Source organism: Schistocerca gregaria, chromosome 4 (genome assembly GCF_023897955.1).
Source record: "Schistocerca gregaria isolate iqSchGreg1 chromosome 4, iqSchGreg1.2, whole genome shotgun sequence".
NCBI classification, from domain to species: domain Eukaryota; kingdom Metazoa; phylum Arthropoda; class Insecta; order Orthoptera; family Acrididae; genus Schistocerca; species Schistocerca gregaria.
The window spans coordinates 461,437,379-461,456,241 of NC_064923.1; the positions used below are offsets into that span (position 1 = coordinate 461,437,379).

The 18,863-nt window shown below is 40.9% G+C and overlaps 1 protein-coding gene across 1 annotated transcript in view; it reads left to right on the plus strand.

The window, feature by feature from the left end:
* Nucleotides 1-18,863, plus strand: part of LOC126267198 (facilitated trehalose transporter Tret1-like) — a 98,167-nt gene that overhangs the window by 63,794 nt on the left and 15,510 nt on the right. The window contains exons 3-4 of the mRNA XM_049972167.1: nucleotides 9,278-9,679; nucleotides 12,809-13,135. Coding sequence (XP_049828124.1) covers nucleotides 9,278-9,679; nucleotides 12,809-13,135 — 729 coding nt within the window. The remainder of the gene's footprint in view (nucleotides 1-9,277; nucleotides 9,680-12,808; nucleotides 13,136-18,863) is intronic.

An 18,863-nucleotide genomic window follows, 5' to 3' on the forward strand; every position in this document is an offset into this window, starting at 1 on the left:
AGAGCAAAACAGTGTATTTAGCGTAGCAGGGTACAGTTAGGATACCTTCCTTGGTAATGCAAGAATGGAAGTGTGATGAGCGATAACCTGTCCGGAGGCACTGAACCATCTGCTTACAGTGCAGCAAAACGACCTCAAATGGACAGAGATCTGTCATTGTGATGACCACGCACTTTGAAGTAAGAAGACTTATTAGACTCCAAGAACACTCACTCAAGAAACAGACAAAGTGGAAGAAGCTAACCAGTGCCTCTAAAGAGTGCAGTAGGGCAACATTAGACCTACGTTCATTCAGGAACTGACTAAACAACAACCGAACGAGTGAAGTCATCAACAGCCAGTAGCGATGACATGCTGCCTTTTCCGTGGTTGGGGTGCAGCTGTTGGAGGGATAGTGACCAGCTCACTCTCATAAATACTTCCCCAAACCAGAAAGTCATTCTCAAATGTTCTAAAATGAGATCAGCCTACCAACGTCCAGCAAGGAGGAGGAGCCTCTGACAGCCTGCTGACATCTGGCAGTCTGCAAGCTTCTTGTGCCGACTCTGATGCGGCGTACTTACGAGAAGTACACCTATGTGCCGCAACCTGATTGGCCAAAAATTTTGTCAGTGGAAGTGGAGTCGAAATACGCGAAAACATCTTGTATTATCTGCAGGTACTCGACCACTTCAGAGAAAGCGACGGTCAATGTTTTCAAGGGACTTTATGTGTCTTTTACCGCATGGTAGTTAGAGACAAAACGGTGGCTAGTGTTGCAGTTTTTCATTTTTACACCGGTGTTCGGAAACCCATTTTTTTCTTTTCTTATCATATATCTACCTATGTCCGTGGAAGGTTAGTATACGACTGTTTCTTATGTACTTACAGAATGCAAGGACGTTATACTTCATTGTAATGTGTACAACTGGATTTCAAAAGAAGTGTCGTACATTTGTTTTATAACATGTGTGTGTATATAGTACTTTCAGGGGATACAATGTTCTTAAATTCTCATATTCGTTTATTTCATTTTAATATGAATTGTCTTATTAATTCTTAGGTTTTATTTAAAATGGTTTAAATGGCTCTGAGCACTATGGGACTTAACATGTGAGGTGATCAGTCTCCTAGAACTTAGAACTACTTAAACCTAACTAACCTAAGCACAACAGACACATCCGTGCCCAAGGCAGGATTCAAACCTGCGACCGTAGCGGTCGCGCGGTTCCAGACTGAAGCGCCTAGGTTTTATTCTCATGTTTGTTATTCAGGAAGTGCATTTCCTTGGATGATACCGATCATATAAACATTCTAAATATACAAATTCCGAATACAACGAGCATTGCACGAAGGCAGGTTTCCCACGGCGACATTTATTCGTATGAATCTCACTCGGGGAGGAAACGTCGTTACCATTGCTGAATATTTCACGCGCTGGCAATAATTTCGCGGCAAACCACGGATAGCAGATCACTGTGCCAATAACTGGCGCTTGCAGTTGATTGCGAATCAAAATATACTACAGGAATTTCACCGTAAGCAATGTCAAATAAATTTCTCATATATTTATATATTTTTTAATTCATTCACCGGACGTACCTTTAGCAAATAAATAAGGAGAATGTTATTTCAATACACAAGGAAAACATTCGTGTAGTAATGGTCTATGGACATGGGTAGATAAATGAAAAAGAATTAAAATAAATAAACCAGTTTTGAACACGGGGCATAAAATTATCACGCCTCAGCGCTAGCCATTGTGGCACCACGTCGCTTGGCACATTTACTCGCAAAAAGGCACGTACTTTTTATAAGAAACGGTTGAGTATGTACGAATAAAGCGAGACGTAAATTCCCTTATTTTGTCCCCTACTTCAATAAGCGAATTTTCTGGGTAATCGGCTTATGCCACTTGCAGTGTCCCCCTCGTAGTGCCTGTTGTCGAGAGGGCCTCCTGCTGGCTGGCCTACAGTAGGAGACTGAAGACGTGCAGCCGCTCTTCTGCCACCACACTGGGCGACCTGTCCCACTACAGCCAGCCTCTGCTCCTCTGGGCAGACACCGGTGCTGGCGGCTAGAGTGACCTAGTGCGTCCCAGTGCACACCGTGGCGATGTACTATGTCGCCGCTAAGCAGTGCAGCAGACGTGCCGTTGCGGGAACGCCGTGCCGCCTCAGCGGTCACGCGCCGCCCCTGACGTCAACATCCGCCGCTACAGTGGCCACGCGCTAACCGGGCTAACGACTGCTCACCGCTGCGGCCGCGTGCTTGCCATGACCTGCAAGCGCGGTTACCTGGAGCGGCGCCCCAGCTACTGTTACACCCCAATAATAAATGTTTCTGTTGACAGTATTGTCGTGGCCTCTGAGGGCTGACATACACGTCAGAGTTTTCCGCTCCCAGACAGTTTCGTACTCTCACAAAATACTCGTGGAGTTGTTTGCACTAGGAGAAAATTTTCGCTGATGGATAGTGTCTGATTGATATATATCAGTAATTTCTGTAAGTGTCTGAGTGTCTTGCGATAGCAGCTTCGACACAGCTGGGAGATAGTGTCTGTGAGAGCTGAGAGATCACGTCCCACGAGATTTTTCTGTCGTTGCTCTGTGCGTGATGGAAGAAATGGCGATGGAAAACCGTCGTGCTGAAGGGATACTTTTAATAACTTCAGTGATAAAGAAAAATAGAAACGACGGTGTTCGTGTCGGTAAAGAGAGCGGCCGAGATAGCGTGATGATATTGGATCGTGAAACAAATTCATTGTAGAGCTCAAAATGGAAAATCCGAGACATTATCAAAATTTTACGATTATGACAGTGATAGAGATGGTTTAAATATACTTTATAATTAGACGCAAAAGTGCCAGTCCAGATAGTACTATTAATAATTCAGTTATTGTTACAGATACACTGCTTGTGTCAGTAATACTTCTAGCGTCAGCTAGGTTTATTCTCTTTAACATTCAGTAAACTAATAACTGCGATGCAATAACATTACATCAATTTCATCTCGATACCCACAGGCGTTCAAAAGCCAATTACGGCGTCTATGTGATAAATGAAGCACTTATGGACGTACATTTATTTTAACCTTTTCACTTGTATTGACTTACGGAACAGCTCGTGAATTCCTGAAGGTCTGTTCTTCAACAGTTAATGTAATAACTTAATCAACAAATAACACGTCACATAACATTATAGATACATTAATAATACTTCAAGTTAATGGCAGTTTTCCGTGTTTCAATACGTTTATTTCGAAATTTATCTTCACTTGTTTCTGTGTGCTAATTAATGTGTACTATAAAAATACGTCGACTGTTGCCTTGAATTGTGAATATTCCGCTGAATATTTCTGTGGAGGCGTTGAAAACTGCCGCCATTTCAGACAATAAACTTTGTTTCATGTTTCAGTTCCTGTATTCCTGTAACTATGCACTCCATAACGCTGGCCTTTCCTCCTACAAACTAATGAAATGCACAGCTTCGTCTTCAGTCCACTTCTGGCAACTTTCTTCACTGCTTTTTAGGCCGACATATCGCTGACACTCACTCATTTCTGATCCTAAGTTTACTGACCATTTTCTCTTCTTTTGGTCCATACTACCACTTGTCATAATGCGAAAAGCAAATAGCTTGCAGTAGAAGATATTTGTTTCAAAGTATATAAGGTGAAGGAGTGTTCATAGTTCTTTAGGCATCCATTTTCGATCCCATGCTTTGTATAGTTTTTTGCATCGAATGACAGTCCCTGTCATATCACTGAAAAGTGGGCTTTCGTCCTGGGTCACTCTGTAGACGACAGTGTATCAGTAATACAAGCAATAGCGATCGAGGCAAATTTTTGTTCTTCTTGTCGTTGTAGTTTTATTCATTTTTTGTGCTAGGGCACATTTAGTTACACAGTTTTGAATACTAGTAAGTAAATACAAATACTGATACCGCTGCAAAATATATTCTAAAACGCATCAGCACCATATGACAACAACAAATATTTTCTCAAGCAGCGATTGCAACACTACACAAAAAGAGTGTGGTATATTATGCTACAGAGATCATTAAAATTCTAAATGTTGAAATAAACTACGAAATGACTGTGAAATGACATAAGTACGAGCGAAATTCGTAGTAGAATAATTATTGGCAGAAAGACGTAATTATGGTCCCTAATGAGCCATATAGACCAGTTAATTACGTGCTGAGTAGCATTACTGAGCAAAAATTATACGGGCAGCAAAATTCAGATTATGAAAATCAGATTCTGGAGGCTGTAGGGAGTAGCAAGATTAGCACGAACGGAATGGGTAGCGTCTTGAAAAGAAGTTTTAAGATGAGATGTGACAAAGGCCAAAACAGGGTAATAGAATGCACACGTTGTAGATAACTCTGCGGGTATTAGATTAGAAAAGGAGACACTAAAAGTAGCTGAGTACTACTATTTGTACAGCAAAAGCTGATGGAGGCAAAGAGAAGGCGATATAACGTTCAGGCAGGCATTAGCCAAAATGCTTTTCTTGAAAACGTAACTATTTTAACATCTAACAAAGTTTTGAAGGTTACGAAATCTTTTCTGAAAGTATTAGTTCAGAACGTAATCTTTAAAAGAAACCGACAGAGAGAAAAAAAAGAAATAGATCTTTCAAAAATGTAGTGCTACAGAAGAATACTTAAAGTTAAAAAGGTTCATTGGATAAAAAATGAAAAATTACTGAATCGGGGAGAAAATACATTAATAGCGCAAAGTGACAAAAAGTAGAGACAGGCTGGTAGGACATGTCTTGAAGGATCAAGCAATAGCTAATTCTGTAATGAAGGGAACTGTGGAGAGTTGTAGATTGTTTGGACAGGATTACAGTAAAAAGAGTTAAGTGGATGTCGTGGGCAGTAGAGAGAGTTGAAAAGGTTTATACGGGACTGACTAGAGAACACAAATTTATGAATCCCATCGTCTAAGTGAAAACCACAACAGCAAAACAGCAAAGCAAAGCCCCAGTCTGGTGCAGACCGCTGAGTCGCACTCTTCCAATCACGTCATTTGAATGCGGTTTGGAGGGACATATGAAACGCACCCTGCTGCATGTCACAATAGCACAACCAACACAGAGAAGAAGGGAGAGAAAAAATATTTCTTTGCTTCTGGAAAATCAGCGATTACAGACGGAACAATGAGTACCTCCGGGGACATGTTCAGTCAGGTCTGACTATAAGACCTCGGAAAAAGAGTTGTTTCTGCCAATCCTAAAGGCATTAGCTTCATTTGTTTCTTAAGGATTGGAGTGAAATATGTGAGGATGCGTAACCTCTGCGCTTACTGACACGATTTTACGTCCAGGCTCCGTAATCGGTCAACAGAAGAACACTAAAATATCATTGTCTCTTATGAAGTTATGTCAATATCCGAGCGTGAAATCTCAACCATTGATCAAAAGTTTTTGATACCAGCACATTCTTAATAACCTAATGATACTGAGTTTGGTTTATTCGCCGAAGCCGGTAGGAAAATTTCGCAAATTTAGACACCAAATGGTTGAAAGGATATCATTAGACAAGCAAAGATATGTCCCCTAGACTTAATACCGCCGGCCGGGGTGGCCGAGCGGTTCTAGGCGCTACAGTCTAGAACCGCGCGACTGCTACGGTCACAGGTTCCAATTCTGCCTCGGGCATGGATGTGTGTGATGTCCTTAGGTTACTTAGATTTAAGTAGTTCTAAATTCTAGGGGACTGATGACCGCAGAAGTTGAACTTAATACCAAATTCCCAGACTTATTACCGTCCAGGAACTAGGAGAATTCGACAAGAACAAATGTTTATAGCTTCAGCTGGCTAACTGTGAGATCGTTATGTTATGAAACGAAATCTCATTTTCTCCGGACATTGAAACAGACACTGAACCCTGAGGTGCATTTTGACGGACTGATTTAGGAAAAAATCCCTGCTATCCCATGACATACATTTGTAACGATCAGCAGGCCCTTCTTTATGCGAAACGCGGAACAGTAACAAAAGCGAAGAAAAAGTACATGGTGAATTTACTGCTGCTGATTCCACGTATGCGTCACCTTCTTCTTTGTAGGGACCTAACATTGTGAATCTGTGACAGAGCTTCATCAGCTTCGCAAGAGGAAACAGAAATGGGTGCATACGTTTTTCTTAGAGTCTTAACTGGAAGACTTCTTATTTGGAAATATTTATCATAAGGAGTCACAGAAAATAAAATTACAATTATACACGATGTATCAAAAAGAATCATCCGATTTGGCAAGTCTGTATTTCTGAAACTAATAAACAAATACAATGAATTTTGTTTTTTGATGAACGGGAAACTCAAAATGGTTTTTCTTATACCTTTACATAGGTGTTCAACATGCCCCCTTGGGATGCACGGCATATGTCAACGCGGTATTCTAATTGTTCCCACACTGCAGCGAGAATGTCTTGATTTACACCTTCCACAGCTGTTGTTATGCGATGTTTCAGTTCATTCATTGTTGTTGGTAACGAAGGCACATAAATAGTCTTTTATAAACCCCCACAAGAAATAACTACATACAGTCAGGTCCGGTGACCTTGGAGGCCAGTAACGTAAGGCTGAATCATTTGGAATCCGATGATTCTTTTTGATAAACCCTGTATATTTAAGAAGTGTTTTCTTTACTGTCTGGGTAATAATACCTGAAAACTAGAATAAAGAGGAAGATACATTCAATGTAAAGAAAAATAAAGTGCAAAATGTTGCTTTTGTACTGAACGTAGCAAAATTTCCCTTATTCATTATGAGAAGACATGATATAAAGTATCTTCTATTATCCAAATGCTGGATGGTTCCTCTGGAAGGGCATGGCGGACTTCCTTCCCCATCCTTCCCTAATCCGATGAGACCGATGTCCTCGCTGTTTGGTCTCTTTCCCCAACCAACGCAACCTATCATTCAAATATTTCAAAACTGTGTAAACTGTGTCCTGATGAAAGACGTACGTTTATTTGAGTACATTTTTCGCTACGCTTTATCCTTTCAATTAGGTGCGGTCTTTTATCGTTTCTATATGCCATCTTTCCCGTATTCTACTTGGACTAGTGCCTATAGGAAATTATCCGTGCAGTACGTGTTTTATTTAATCCTAACTTTCCCTTTATGATCAGCAGCCTCTGTTTCATGAATTCTCACTGCCTTGCATGAAATTCATTTTGTTGCTTATTCTTATTTTATTTTTACCTATTTATTATATTTTGAAAGTATACATCTCTGTATGACTGTATATTTCCTTCTATTTCGTGTGTACAACCTAGATTTTGGCTTTCATGTCATTATCGAGTGGAATGATCTTAGATCATTAACATCATATGCTGTGTACCACGCAGAATGACAAAACACGGTTCAACACACTTGCTTAACATGATACAAATGATGGAAAATTAACTTCTTAGTGGAATACAGCATATTATTGTGTCAAAGATCATTGTATTCGACAATGGCGTGAAAGCTGAAACCTAGACTGTACACAAGAAACATACAGTCAAATGGCGGGGCGGAGTACTCTTTCAAGAAATGCTTTATGATTGGGGCTAAGCGCCATCGAAATCCGTTCTGTTAATTAGGCTGTGGGCTAAGGTAAATGTTCTGCTTTCTGTGAGCTTAGAAACGGAGATCTGAACGTCTGAAATGCACAGGGCAATAGTAGAGGGTAGGGAGGATGGAGAAATCAAATAACAAGGAGAGAAATTGCGGCACAGGACCCGAGCCCTCCGTGTTCTTGGCTCCCGCGACTTTACGCGTGAAATCCGAGGGCGGGTGTTTCCATTTGTTGCTGCAAATTCGGGGTAGATCTTTCTAGCAAAATGTCCGTTAAAACTGACGAGCAATGGATCCATAGGACGCGCTTTTTGACTCGAGCCGATTGCGCGGTTGTGTTGTGTCCGGAAGCTAGGCCCGTAATTGGCCGGAACGTCGTAATACGTGCACTCCCCCCCCCCCCCCCCCCTCCCCTCTGTGGATGTAGAGGAGGAAGGGTAGACAGCTGAAGTCAGGACGAGCTATAGTCTGGACGTGTTGGACACCCTCTGGGCCGGTGTGGACACCCCGTTCAGCTGTACGACGAGACAATGAGAATCAGACGGAATGCAACTGCTAACTGGCGTACTGCTAGTTAGGCCGCCATCGGAGACTGTTTGCATTCTAAATTCCTTGTTGTACCAAAATCTGTCAGAATTGCTGAAATTTTTGCCACGAAACTAAATTCTTTCCATCACCTGTATGCTCGTTCTCTTGGTTCACTAACTGTAGCTCATATCCATTTTTCTCTCGTCCATTTCTTGTCCCGTGGAAATCGTAAGTTTATCAGCCCCGCGAATATCTGGGATTCAGTAACGGTTACTTTCTCTTTTGTTCTTTGCCCTCAGCAACGCATATCCCTGCTGCAGTATGTTGGATCACGCGCAAGTTTATAAAATCCTTTCCCTTGTTGCCATAGAGGTAACCCAGATACGGATCATTTCGTCTGTTACATTGTTGTCAAGTCTTCATTTGGCAAGGGACCGCAGCATTTATAAACATTGCTTGTTTCACATTTCAAATTTCGTTCATACAAAAGTAATTTTTAATAAATCCAATGATTTGAATTCAGTCTTTTACTTCGAGCCTACCCAGGTCATTTTCCGATGCATATGAGGTACGGCTAAACATTATGTTTGTCTCCACAAGGCCATTCTGTGCTGGTTGTTTCTGTTGCGTTATGTTCAAAACCTGTGATACCCGTTTTCAGGGCAGAAATTTTTCCTACTTCATTTAACCACAATGTGGTCGTTGTACTTATGGCGTACGACACCATCATCAGAAAATGTGTTAAAAGAGTAATAGCAATCAATTATGAAGGGATTATTGTCACATTTTTGCCTATTTTAAGGCAGGAATACAGATTAAGGTCACTAGTTTGTCAGATCACTCCCTGTTACCGAACACTAAAATCATATCGGCACCTGTGATTAATTATAAAGTAAAACATGGGCTATTTCTCTCCAAATTTTCTATATGCGATTGTGATTTGGTTCTCTGTGCATTGAATGCCCCATATGATCACCAAATCACTATACCGGTCGTTGTCGACAACAGCGAGAATAGTTCGCATCAAGCATTCGAAACACTAACTGTTTAAAGAAAAAGTGAGAAATAGTAATATTAATTTCTATTTTTCTCTGCAGTTTCAATATTAAATTAAATGATGTACACCTCTTCAAGAGACAAAATATAAGAATGTATGTAAAGCTAAAATTGAAAATGTTTTACTGTTTTCCCACAGGTGTTTCCTCTGTACGTGGTGGAGATAGCACAGGACCACATCAGAGGGTTACTGGTCTCACTTGGTCTGCTGATGGCCAGTGTAGGCGCCTTCCTGATGATGATTGTGGCTTCCTACGCACCATTCGACGGCGTGACGGAGTTCATGATGGCCGGCCCCATTTTGTTTGTGGCGTCGTTCTGGTGGATGCCGGAGAGTCCGTACTTCTTGGTTGCCAAACACCGCTCGCAGGAGGCAGCACAAGCCCTGATGCGGTTGCGTGGGAAAAGCTCGAATAAAGATGTAATAGGCGAGTTGGAGGCCATCCAGAGGGCGTTAGAAGAGCGCACCAAGAACGAGATCAGCGCCGCGGACGCCTTCCTGGAACTGCGGAGGAACGCCGGTGCGCGTAGGGCCTTCGTGGTAAGTTAACATACCCGCATTATGTCAAGAACTATCTTTAAAGGAGTTTGTTCTCAGGTTGCACCAATGTTTTCTCCTACTTCTCAGGCAGTCGTAGTCAGTTTGTTTGTCCATACAATGTTGGTGTTCACGGCCAGTGTTTACTTCAGTTATAACTTACGGTCGGAGAGGGGAGGGTCGATACATAGAACTACGACCATTCTCTGAAGTTTTGTCTCCGACTACGGGAACCATGGAAGTAAAACGGCAATTGCATCACGGACTCGATGGGTCCCGCATTCATAGAGCTGCGTAGAGGGCACCATTACTCGTCGCGTGATGGCGATTGCTAGATTATCTCTGGCTGGCAATTCGTTCTCGAATAAAAATAAGCGTTTGTCATTCTTTAATAAAAATAATATATTCTCTTTCTGTTGACGCAAAGTAAAAAACCTACACTTTATCGAACTTAACACCTTTCTCTTTCCGATTACAACTACGCTGAGGTGAGCGATATGCACATATACATAATTTACACGAGATATAAACGGATATTGCAGTGATGGACTGTCATTGGTTCTCAGGCATAGAATTAAAAGGTTTCCGACGTGATTATGGTCACACAACAGGAATTAACAGACTTTGAACGTGGAATTGTAGTTAGAGACAGGTACATGAGACATTCCATTTTGGTAACGAGAAGTGCGCTCAAGTGTGCTATGACTGTCTTGGAGACATTGCCAATAGTCGATAACCACCTCCTCATTACCCCAGAATATGTAATAAACTCTCGTCGCTTTAAATCATGCCAGACCTTGAATCTTCGATGGTCGGGAAGTAAGTATCCTCCAAACATAAAAAAGCCGATAGTCAATTGTGTAAGGTGGGGTGCGAAGATAGCAGGCGGGGACCTTCTGTACAAGTATCCATGTGTCAAACCTTAATCCACCAGATCCAAGTGGCACTGCAGGCAGAACGAAGAACCCGTTAGTCCGATAGCGTGCAACCTGTCCCTGATCTTGGTTTTCCAGATGAGAACATGGTACCACATTTTTCACACCCACGTAGAAATGGCTTCTACTTTCAATCACGACATCAAGGATGGATATCTGCAGCGATTTATAAATGTCTCTTACGTTCGGAGCTCTAGTGGTATGGAGATCACGTTGCGCATAACTATATCTGAGAAGTAATGCAGAGGTGTGGGACAGAGAGGGAATAATGTGCACAGCCGTAACAGATGGCACGGTTGATACTTGAATCAGTTCCTCTAACAGATGGCCCATAAGTTAACAGTGTTGATGGGTCTATAGTTCTGCCATTCCACACAAATACAAGTCTATAGCACACACTCATACATTTATAAGTCCAATCCACCCTCGCACAAAGAGTGGATGAAACTACCGTAGCGGACTTTAAACGGCAATCCAGCAGTAAGGTAATCCTACCGCCACCTACAATCTTCATGCTATTGCTGTCGGTAGTGGGAGCACCTGAGCTATTTGTATCGACTTGTCACCACTTGAATATTAAGGACCTCAGGTTGCTCTAGTAGGTCTTTGCATCGAAGTAGGTTTTGACAAAATTCTGTGCGTGTCACCCGCAGTAGTCGTTTAAAGTTTGTGGTAGCCGCACAACACACATATTGTGTAAATATAATAACCAAATATCTCATCGTATTTACCACTGCCATGGGTGCCACGCTGCTCTCCCGGAGGCTCCTCCCAATATGCATCCCTGCCGCCTTGGCTACATTCATATGGCTTCTCGCCGCCAAGCCTTACCCCCTGATCCATCAAGCATGGAGTGCATCTCATCACTCGACCGGGTCAGCAGTGGGAGATCATCGGCATACTTGATGCAGTTATAGTTGTCGCCCCTCAAAGTTATTCCAGAGATTTGTTTTAAGCCCTCCTATGAGTGGTTCCAGTGCGATCATGTAAAACATCGTGGGGAGTGAATATCATTGTCGAACCGAACGGTGGATTTGCACTGGTCCCACCTACCTCCATTTACCTGAAAATCTTACGAAGCTCTGTGTAAGAGGCGGAAAACTGAGTCGAGGAATTCAAGTGGGAAGCCCAAGCAGGCGACAACTGATGTAAGAAAGTTGTGGTGCGCTCTGTTCAAAGAGTAGTAGAAATCAGTTGAGGTCACAAGAGGATGTGGCGAGAGTTATCAGTTCCATACGTGGTGGTCGTCTGCATATGCGCCGCCAGAGGCCCGGCTAAGATCTTATAGACCGAATTTAACTCTGTAGTTGGGCAGTAGTCGACGATCATCCGGCCTCTCGTGTATCGGTAGCGGGGTCAGTAGTCCATAGACGAAGGCAGGTGGCACGCAAATTCCGGTGGACACAAGCTCACGGTACATGGTGATCCAACGTGACTTCATTATGATGCAGACAGTCGGTTAGATTTCGAGCAGCAGTCTGTGTGGCCCGAGTGACGTGGTAAGCGCACCACTGTCCCTCACAACCTGAACGTCGTCTTGTGTAATGTCCGCTAAAGGCAACGATGCTGCTGTGTTGTCGAGGGTGTGGGAAACATGCTGCGAAGTGTAGTTATCATTCAACTCTTCTTAACTCTTCACGCGATAAAATTATCGGTAATGATCTGCAAACGCTCCGACAATGGCCGGCTGGTCATTAAGACTCACCTAAGTAAGGTCCGTGATGAGCTGTCATCGGCGTCCACGGCTGTTAAGCACGATCTTTTGGACTTTTAAATAGTTAAGGTGAAGACGGCCAATGATGCCTACAGTGCAGATGCACACCAAGCTTGAACTCATACAGGAATTGGTGAGATACAACATGTAATGCGACTAATGAACAGGGGTGTTACATCAGTAGAAAGTGGTATCAGATGAGAATTGGCGTCTGACAGGAGGCGTGCCAGAGTAGTCCGTTCGCTTGTGGGGACAACTGTGTCAGGATGTCATAGTGGTCAGACCATCTGCCTAAAAAGCGGGAGTTCCAGGTCCGAATCCTAGTCAGGCACAGATTGTCAACTTGGCCCATTGATATAAGTCAATGGCAGCTAATCTCTGTAATTAATTTGTGTCTTGAAAACTTCTATGTTCGTGCTGAATATCTATCAGTTAAATTAGTCCTCCTGTCAGTAAAGCGAGACTGTTCTTTCCTTATGACAGCTGTCGATTACTTACGTGATCGTACTGGTGTTCGGAGGGAGCGCCACCATAGGCGTCTACTCGACGCAGATCTTCCAGACCACCGGCAGCTCACTAGACGCCAGCGTCTCGGCCATCATCCTCTGCGCCGTCCAGGTGGCCTTCAGCATCCTCGGCGTCCTCCTCGTGGATCGAGTGGGCAGGAGACCCCTCGTTCTCTTCTCGTTCGGAGGCTGCGCTGTAACTGTGGCAGCACTGGGAACGTACTTCTACTTGATGGAGTTCGGCAACAAAGGAACCGTCCACAGCCTCTTCTGGTTACCATTGACAGCGCTCATTCTATACTACGTAAGTAAACATTAATCTTCTCGTCTACTCATCTCGAATACTCTCGTATATGTTTGGTTCCATAATTCAAGTATGATTTATATAATAATATTTGGAAATTATATATTATGTAGCCTGTGGAGTCTAACTGCCACAATGTCCTAAAGGAGACTTTAATTTGATATTCAAAATTTGAATAAATTTGATATGCACAGTATTACGAAGTATTTAAAAAAACAGTGGAGAGGAATTCTAACTAATGCAAGACGCTGTGTGTTTATTTATTTATTTTTCATTAATACGAACGTACACTATCTGATGAAATGTATCCGGCCACTCCTGTGGCGTCTGGAAGTGACCACTAGATGTCAGGAGAGGCAGAATCGCCAATATAAAGGATACCAGTATAAAAAGAGGCACAGAGAGTGTTGTGTAGGCTGGAGAAAAGCAGTAGACATCAGACTGGGGCGGTCACAGTTAAGTAACATCGAACGTTGACTACCATTGGATGTAACCTGAATGAAAAATCTATCAGAGAGTAGTCCAGTGTTGACCCAGTCTATTATTGGTGATGTGATTGTTAAATGTAAATGCGAAGGGATAAGTAACGGCGCTACGACTATTGTGGAGGATGGTTCCAAGAAATCTCCAAGAATCAGCGGAAGAAATCATTCCTAAGTGTTGGGAATTAAAAAAAAAGGAGTACAACGGTCGAGTGGATCCCAACGACCAACTCATTTGGGTTGTCAGTTCTAAGCGGTATTTAAAGTGGTATAAAATGTGACGCCAATGGACAGTGAATGACTGGAAACGAGTGATCTAGTGTTCTGAAACAGGAAATTCCCTGTGGCAGTCCGACAGAAAGGTTTGGGATTGGCAAATGCCTGGAGAAGAGTACGTACCATCATGTGTAGTGGCAATAGTGAAGTGTGGAGAAGGTGATGTTACGCTGTTAGCTTTCATCTAGTGATTGTGAAAAAACTAAACGGAGAAAGATATGAATACATTATATAACACTGTGTTCAGCGTAGAGTAGACTAACAGTTAGGTCACGATTATTGTATCAGAATAACAATGCACCCCCTGCTATAAAGCAGCATCTGTGAGGCAACGGTTTGTGGGCAGCAAAATTCCTAAAATGGACTCACCTGCCGACAGTCCAGACGTTAACCCAATGAACATATTTGGGATGGGTCTACTTCACTCTAGATCACTGTCCCATACATCACTACCTTCTCTGGTGTCGTTTTTTGAGCAATAATGCATTGTCACTCATACACACAGTTTCAGATACTTCAGGGAACACACCACGTATTAATGCCCACTAATCACTGTTCTCCAAGAAATTTTGAGTTTCCTCTATTCTTTACAGATATAGACAATTAAAACCAAATTGAGGTCAAAAAATAACGATATGGCGCCAGGAATATTTTGTTAGCTCTTGGGTGGTCAAAGATATTTATTTATATATAAATATGTATAAAATGTCTCACTTTGGGGCCTTACCTACGTAATTACTCGTTTGAGAGCTTCTGTTTTTGTGATTTTCGTCCGTAATCTGCTTCTGCAGCTCCTCTCTCTAATATTCCAACAGCTGTCTGTAAATACAGTTGAGTTTCACTTGCCCTGATACATTATTGCCATTGATAAAGTGACTTGATGGAAGGGCTCTCCGTTCTCTTTACTCATAGCGTCCCAAATGGCTGGAAAGAAATCGAAATGTGATTAGATTAGATAAGATTAGATTTGCTTTCATTCCAATTGATCTGCAGTGAGGAGGTCCTCCAGGATGTAGAACATGGCAGAAATACAACAATAAATGGCAAATATTTACAACTCAAACAAATAAGCTAATGAACCATCCAATAGGTCCCAAGTGGAATGATCGCCATTTTTTAATGAACACTATATGAAAGAATCATTTCAGAAATACTAATGCACTGAATTAAAAATAAAGTTCATTTATTTATTTATAAGGTAATAAACGTGTAATACAACTGCTACAATACTTACTTACAATGGCCAAATTACTGCACTGAAACGGTGAAGAAGTTATATTGTACTTCGACACACACACAGACACACACACACACACACACACACACACACACACACACACACACACACAAACACACACACACACAATTATTTACAATGAACACATTACTGCAATGAAATTGTGCAAAAGTTACATTGTACTTACATATATATACACACAAATTAGTTGGTTCCACTGAGAAATTCATCATTGGAGTAGAAGGAGTTGGCCACCAATAAATCCTTTAGGCTTCTCTCAAACTGAATTTCATTGGTTGCTAAGCTTTTTATGGCTGCTGGCAAGTTATTGAAAATGTGTGTTCCTGAATAATGCACACCTTTTTGTACAAGACTAAGTGACTTTAAATCCTTGTGAAGATTATTCTTATTTCTAGTATTGATTCCATGAATTTAGCTGTTTGTTCGAAAAAGTGATATATTTTTAATGACAAATTTCATCAAAGAATAAATATATTGGGAACCAGTAGTTAGTATCCCTAGTTCCCTAAACAGGCTTCTGCAGGATTTTCTTGAGTTCACACCACATATAATTCTTTCGGCACGTTTTTATGCCTGGAACTTGATGAATTACCCCAAAAGCTAATTCCATATGTCATTATAGAATGAAAGTAAGCATAGTATGCCAGCTTTTTCATTTTTGCATCCCCTATGCCTGACACAATACGCATCGCAAATAGAGATTTGTGAAGACGCTTCAGAAACTCTGTGGTGTGCATTTCCCAGTTGATTTTATTATAAAGCCGTAATACCAAGAAATTAAGACTGTCCACTTCTATCTGCTTGTCATCATAAATCATATATCATCATACGTTAGGCATATACTCATGGGCCACCCCTTACAAGTTCTGAACTGCATGCAGTGTCTTTTTTCGAAGTTTAGTGACAAAGAATTGGCTAGGAAACAGTGATTGTGCCCACAAATATTTTATTTTCTGTTCTTTCTATGACTACACTTGATTTGCTATTTATTGCAATGTTTGCATCATCGGCAAACAAAACGACTTTGGCATCTGGTAATGTTACTGATGAAAGGTCATTGACATACACAAGAAAAAGTAAGGGCCCTAAAATGGAACCTTTTGGGACCTCACATGTAATCAGTTGCCAGTTGGATGATGCCTGATAGCTTGATACGTGTCTCTTCCCTAATGACACCCTTTGTTTCCTGCCAGAGATATATGATTTGAGCCATTTTGCAGCATTTCCTGTTACACTATAATATTGTAATTTACTTAAAACGATATTGTGATTTACACAGTAAAATACCCTTGACAGATCACAAAATATACCAGTTGCCTGCAATTTTGTATCTAATGAATTAAGCACATTTTCACTGTAAGTGTCGATATATCAGAACTTTTAGAAATCCGAACTGTGACTTTGACAGTATGTTATTTGAGATAAGACGGTTATAAAGCCAATTGTACATTACTTTTTCTAAAATTGTTGAGAATGCTGGCGAAAGTGAAATTGGATTGAAATTTGACTCTATTTAATTATTTCCCTTCTTAAACAGTGGCTTAACTACCGCACATTTTAACATTTCAGGAGATATTCCACTGATAAACGACTGGTTACTCAGATATCTTAATATGCCACTTAACTCAGAATCACATTCTTTAATTTGCTTTGTTGACATTTCATCGTACTCAATAGATGTTTTTGATTTTAAAGATTTTATGATGAACATTATTTCTTCTGGGTAGTGAGGGTAAAATTAATATTATTGAAGTTACTCGAAATGTCTGGTCTGAGGTATTTCATAACAGTATCTACAGAACCTGACACTTCCATCTTTTCAGTAACAGTTATGAAGTGTTTGTTAAAAAGTTCTGCTACACTATACACATCTGTCACTCTTAAAGCTATTTGTCCCTCTTCATGTCTGGTTCTACTGGTCTCCACCTTCACTAAATCCCATATTGTCTTTATTACATTATCTGATATGACTATCTTTACCTTGTAATATATTTGCTTTGATGTCCATATTACGGTCCTTAATATTTTGCAGTATTTCTTGTAATGTGCTATAGCATCTACATTGGGACTGTTTCGGATTGACAGATACAGTTTTCTCATTGTTTTAGAAGATACCCCTCCTTGAATAATCCATGGCTTTTTTGTAGACTAACCTTGGTAAGTTTTGGGGAAAACGGTGTTCGAATAAAGTAAGTACTTTATTAGCAAAAGTGTTACATTTTTCATTCATGCCATGAGCACTGTAAACGTCAGTCCAGTTAATGCTCTGAGGAGTGTCCTGAAGTAATCAATTTTTGGATTATTCATTATCCTCTTCAGCTCAGATTTAACAGACTTTATATCCTATTCAGTGTTAACATTTAACAGAAAAAACTGCATGCCATGATCTGAGAGGCGATTGACTATTGGTTTTGTAATATAATTTTGTTCCTTGGACTTTTCTATAAAGATATTATCAATGGCTGTTTGTGAGCAATTAGCTACCCTAGTGGTGAACGTTACAGTGGGAATTAAGTTGAATGATAGTGTTACTAATTCAAATAAGTTCTTATTGGGAGAATCTTTAACGAACTCTACATTGAAATCACCAGCAACCACTATTTCTTTGTTTTTTGTTGTTAAATGGGCCAGTACAGCTTCGAGGTGGTTCATGAACAGATTAAAGTTACCTGCAGGTACTTGATATACACTTAATATTATGAAGGATTTTTTGTGAAATTCTACTTCTGTTGCACATGCTTCCATATGCTGTTCTAGGTAAAATTTATGAATGTCTACGTTCTTAAATTAATGACAGTTCCTGATGAATGTGGCAACTCCTCCTTTCTCCATTTCTGATATACAAAAGTGAGATGCTAACCTAAACCCTGTAACACTTAAAAGTTCTATATCAGTGCTCACATGATGTTCAGAGAGGCGGAGTATGTCAACTGGGTTTGAGACTCTTATTCATCTATGCAGATTATTAATTCATTAATTTTATTTCACAGTCCTACAATATTTTGATGCAATAAAGATAGCTGACATTTCATGTTGTCTGAGCTAAAGTTGGGTAGAGTTAAAATATCTGCTGACTGTTGAAAATTCTTAACTAATGGCTGTTTATGCTGTTGTAATAAGCTAGAATTATGTTTTTTGGTTTCCTTCTCAAACTGAAGGTTTGTCTCAGTCCTACCCTCTCTTAAAATTTGGTTTCTTTCTGGTCTCACTAGAACTCAAATTTTAAGAGAGGTTAGGACTGAGACAATTTGAGAAAGAAACCAAAAAATATAATTCTAGCTTATTACATCAACATTGGTTAAGAATTTTCAACAGTCATCAGGTACTTTAGCTCTACCCAATTTCAGCACAGTCAATGTGAAATGTCAGCTATCTTTATTGCATCAAAATATTCGAGGACTGAGAAATAAAATTAATGAATTAATTATCTACATAGATGAATTAGAGTGAGAGAAAAAAAATCAAATGGCTCTGAGCACTATGGTCATCAGTCCCCTAGAACTTAGAACTACTTAAACCTAACTAACCTAAGGACATCACACAACACCCAGGCATCACGAGGCAGAGAAAATCCCTGACCCCGCCGGGAATCGAACCCGGGAACCCGTGCGTGGGAAGCGAGAACGCTACCGCACAGCCACGAGATGTGGGCTGAGACCAATAAATGGATCCTGAATGAAATATTGCGACCTGGCCCTTGGTGGGCCTATGT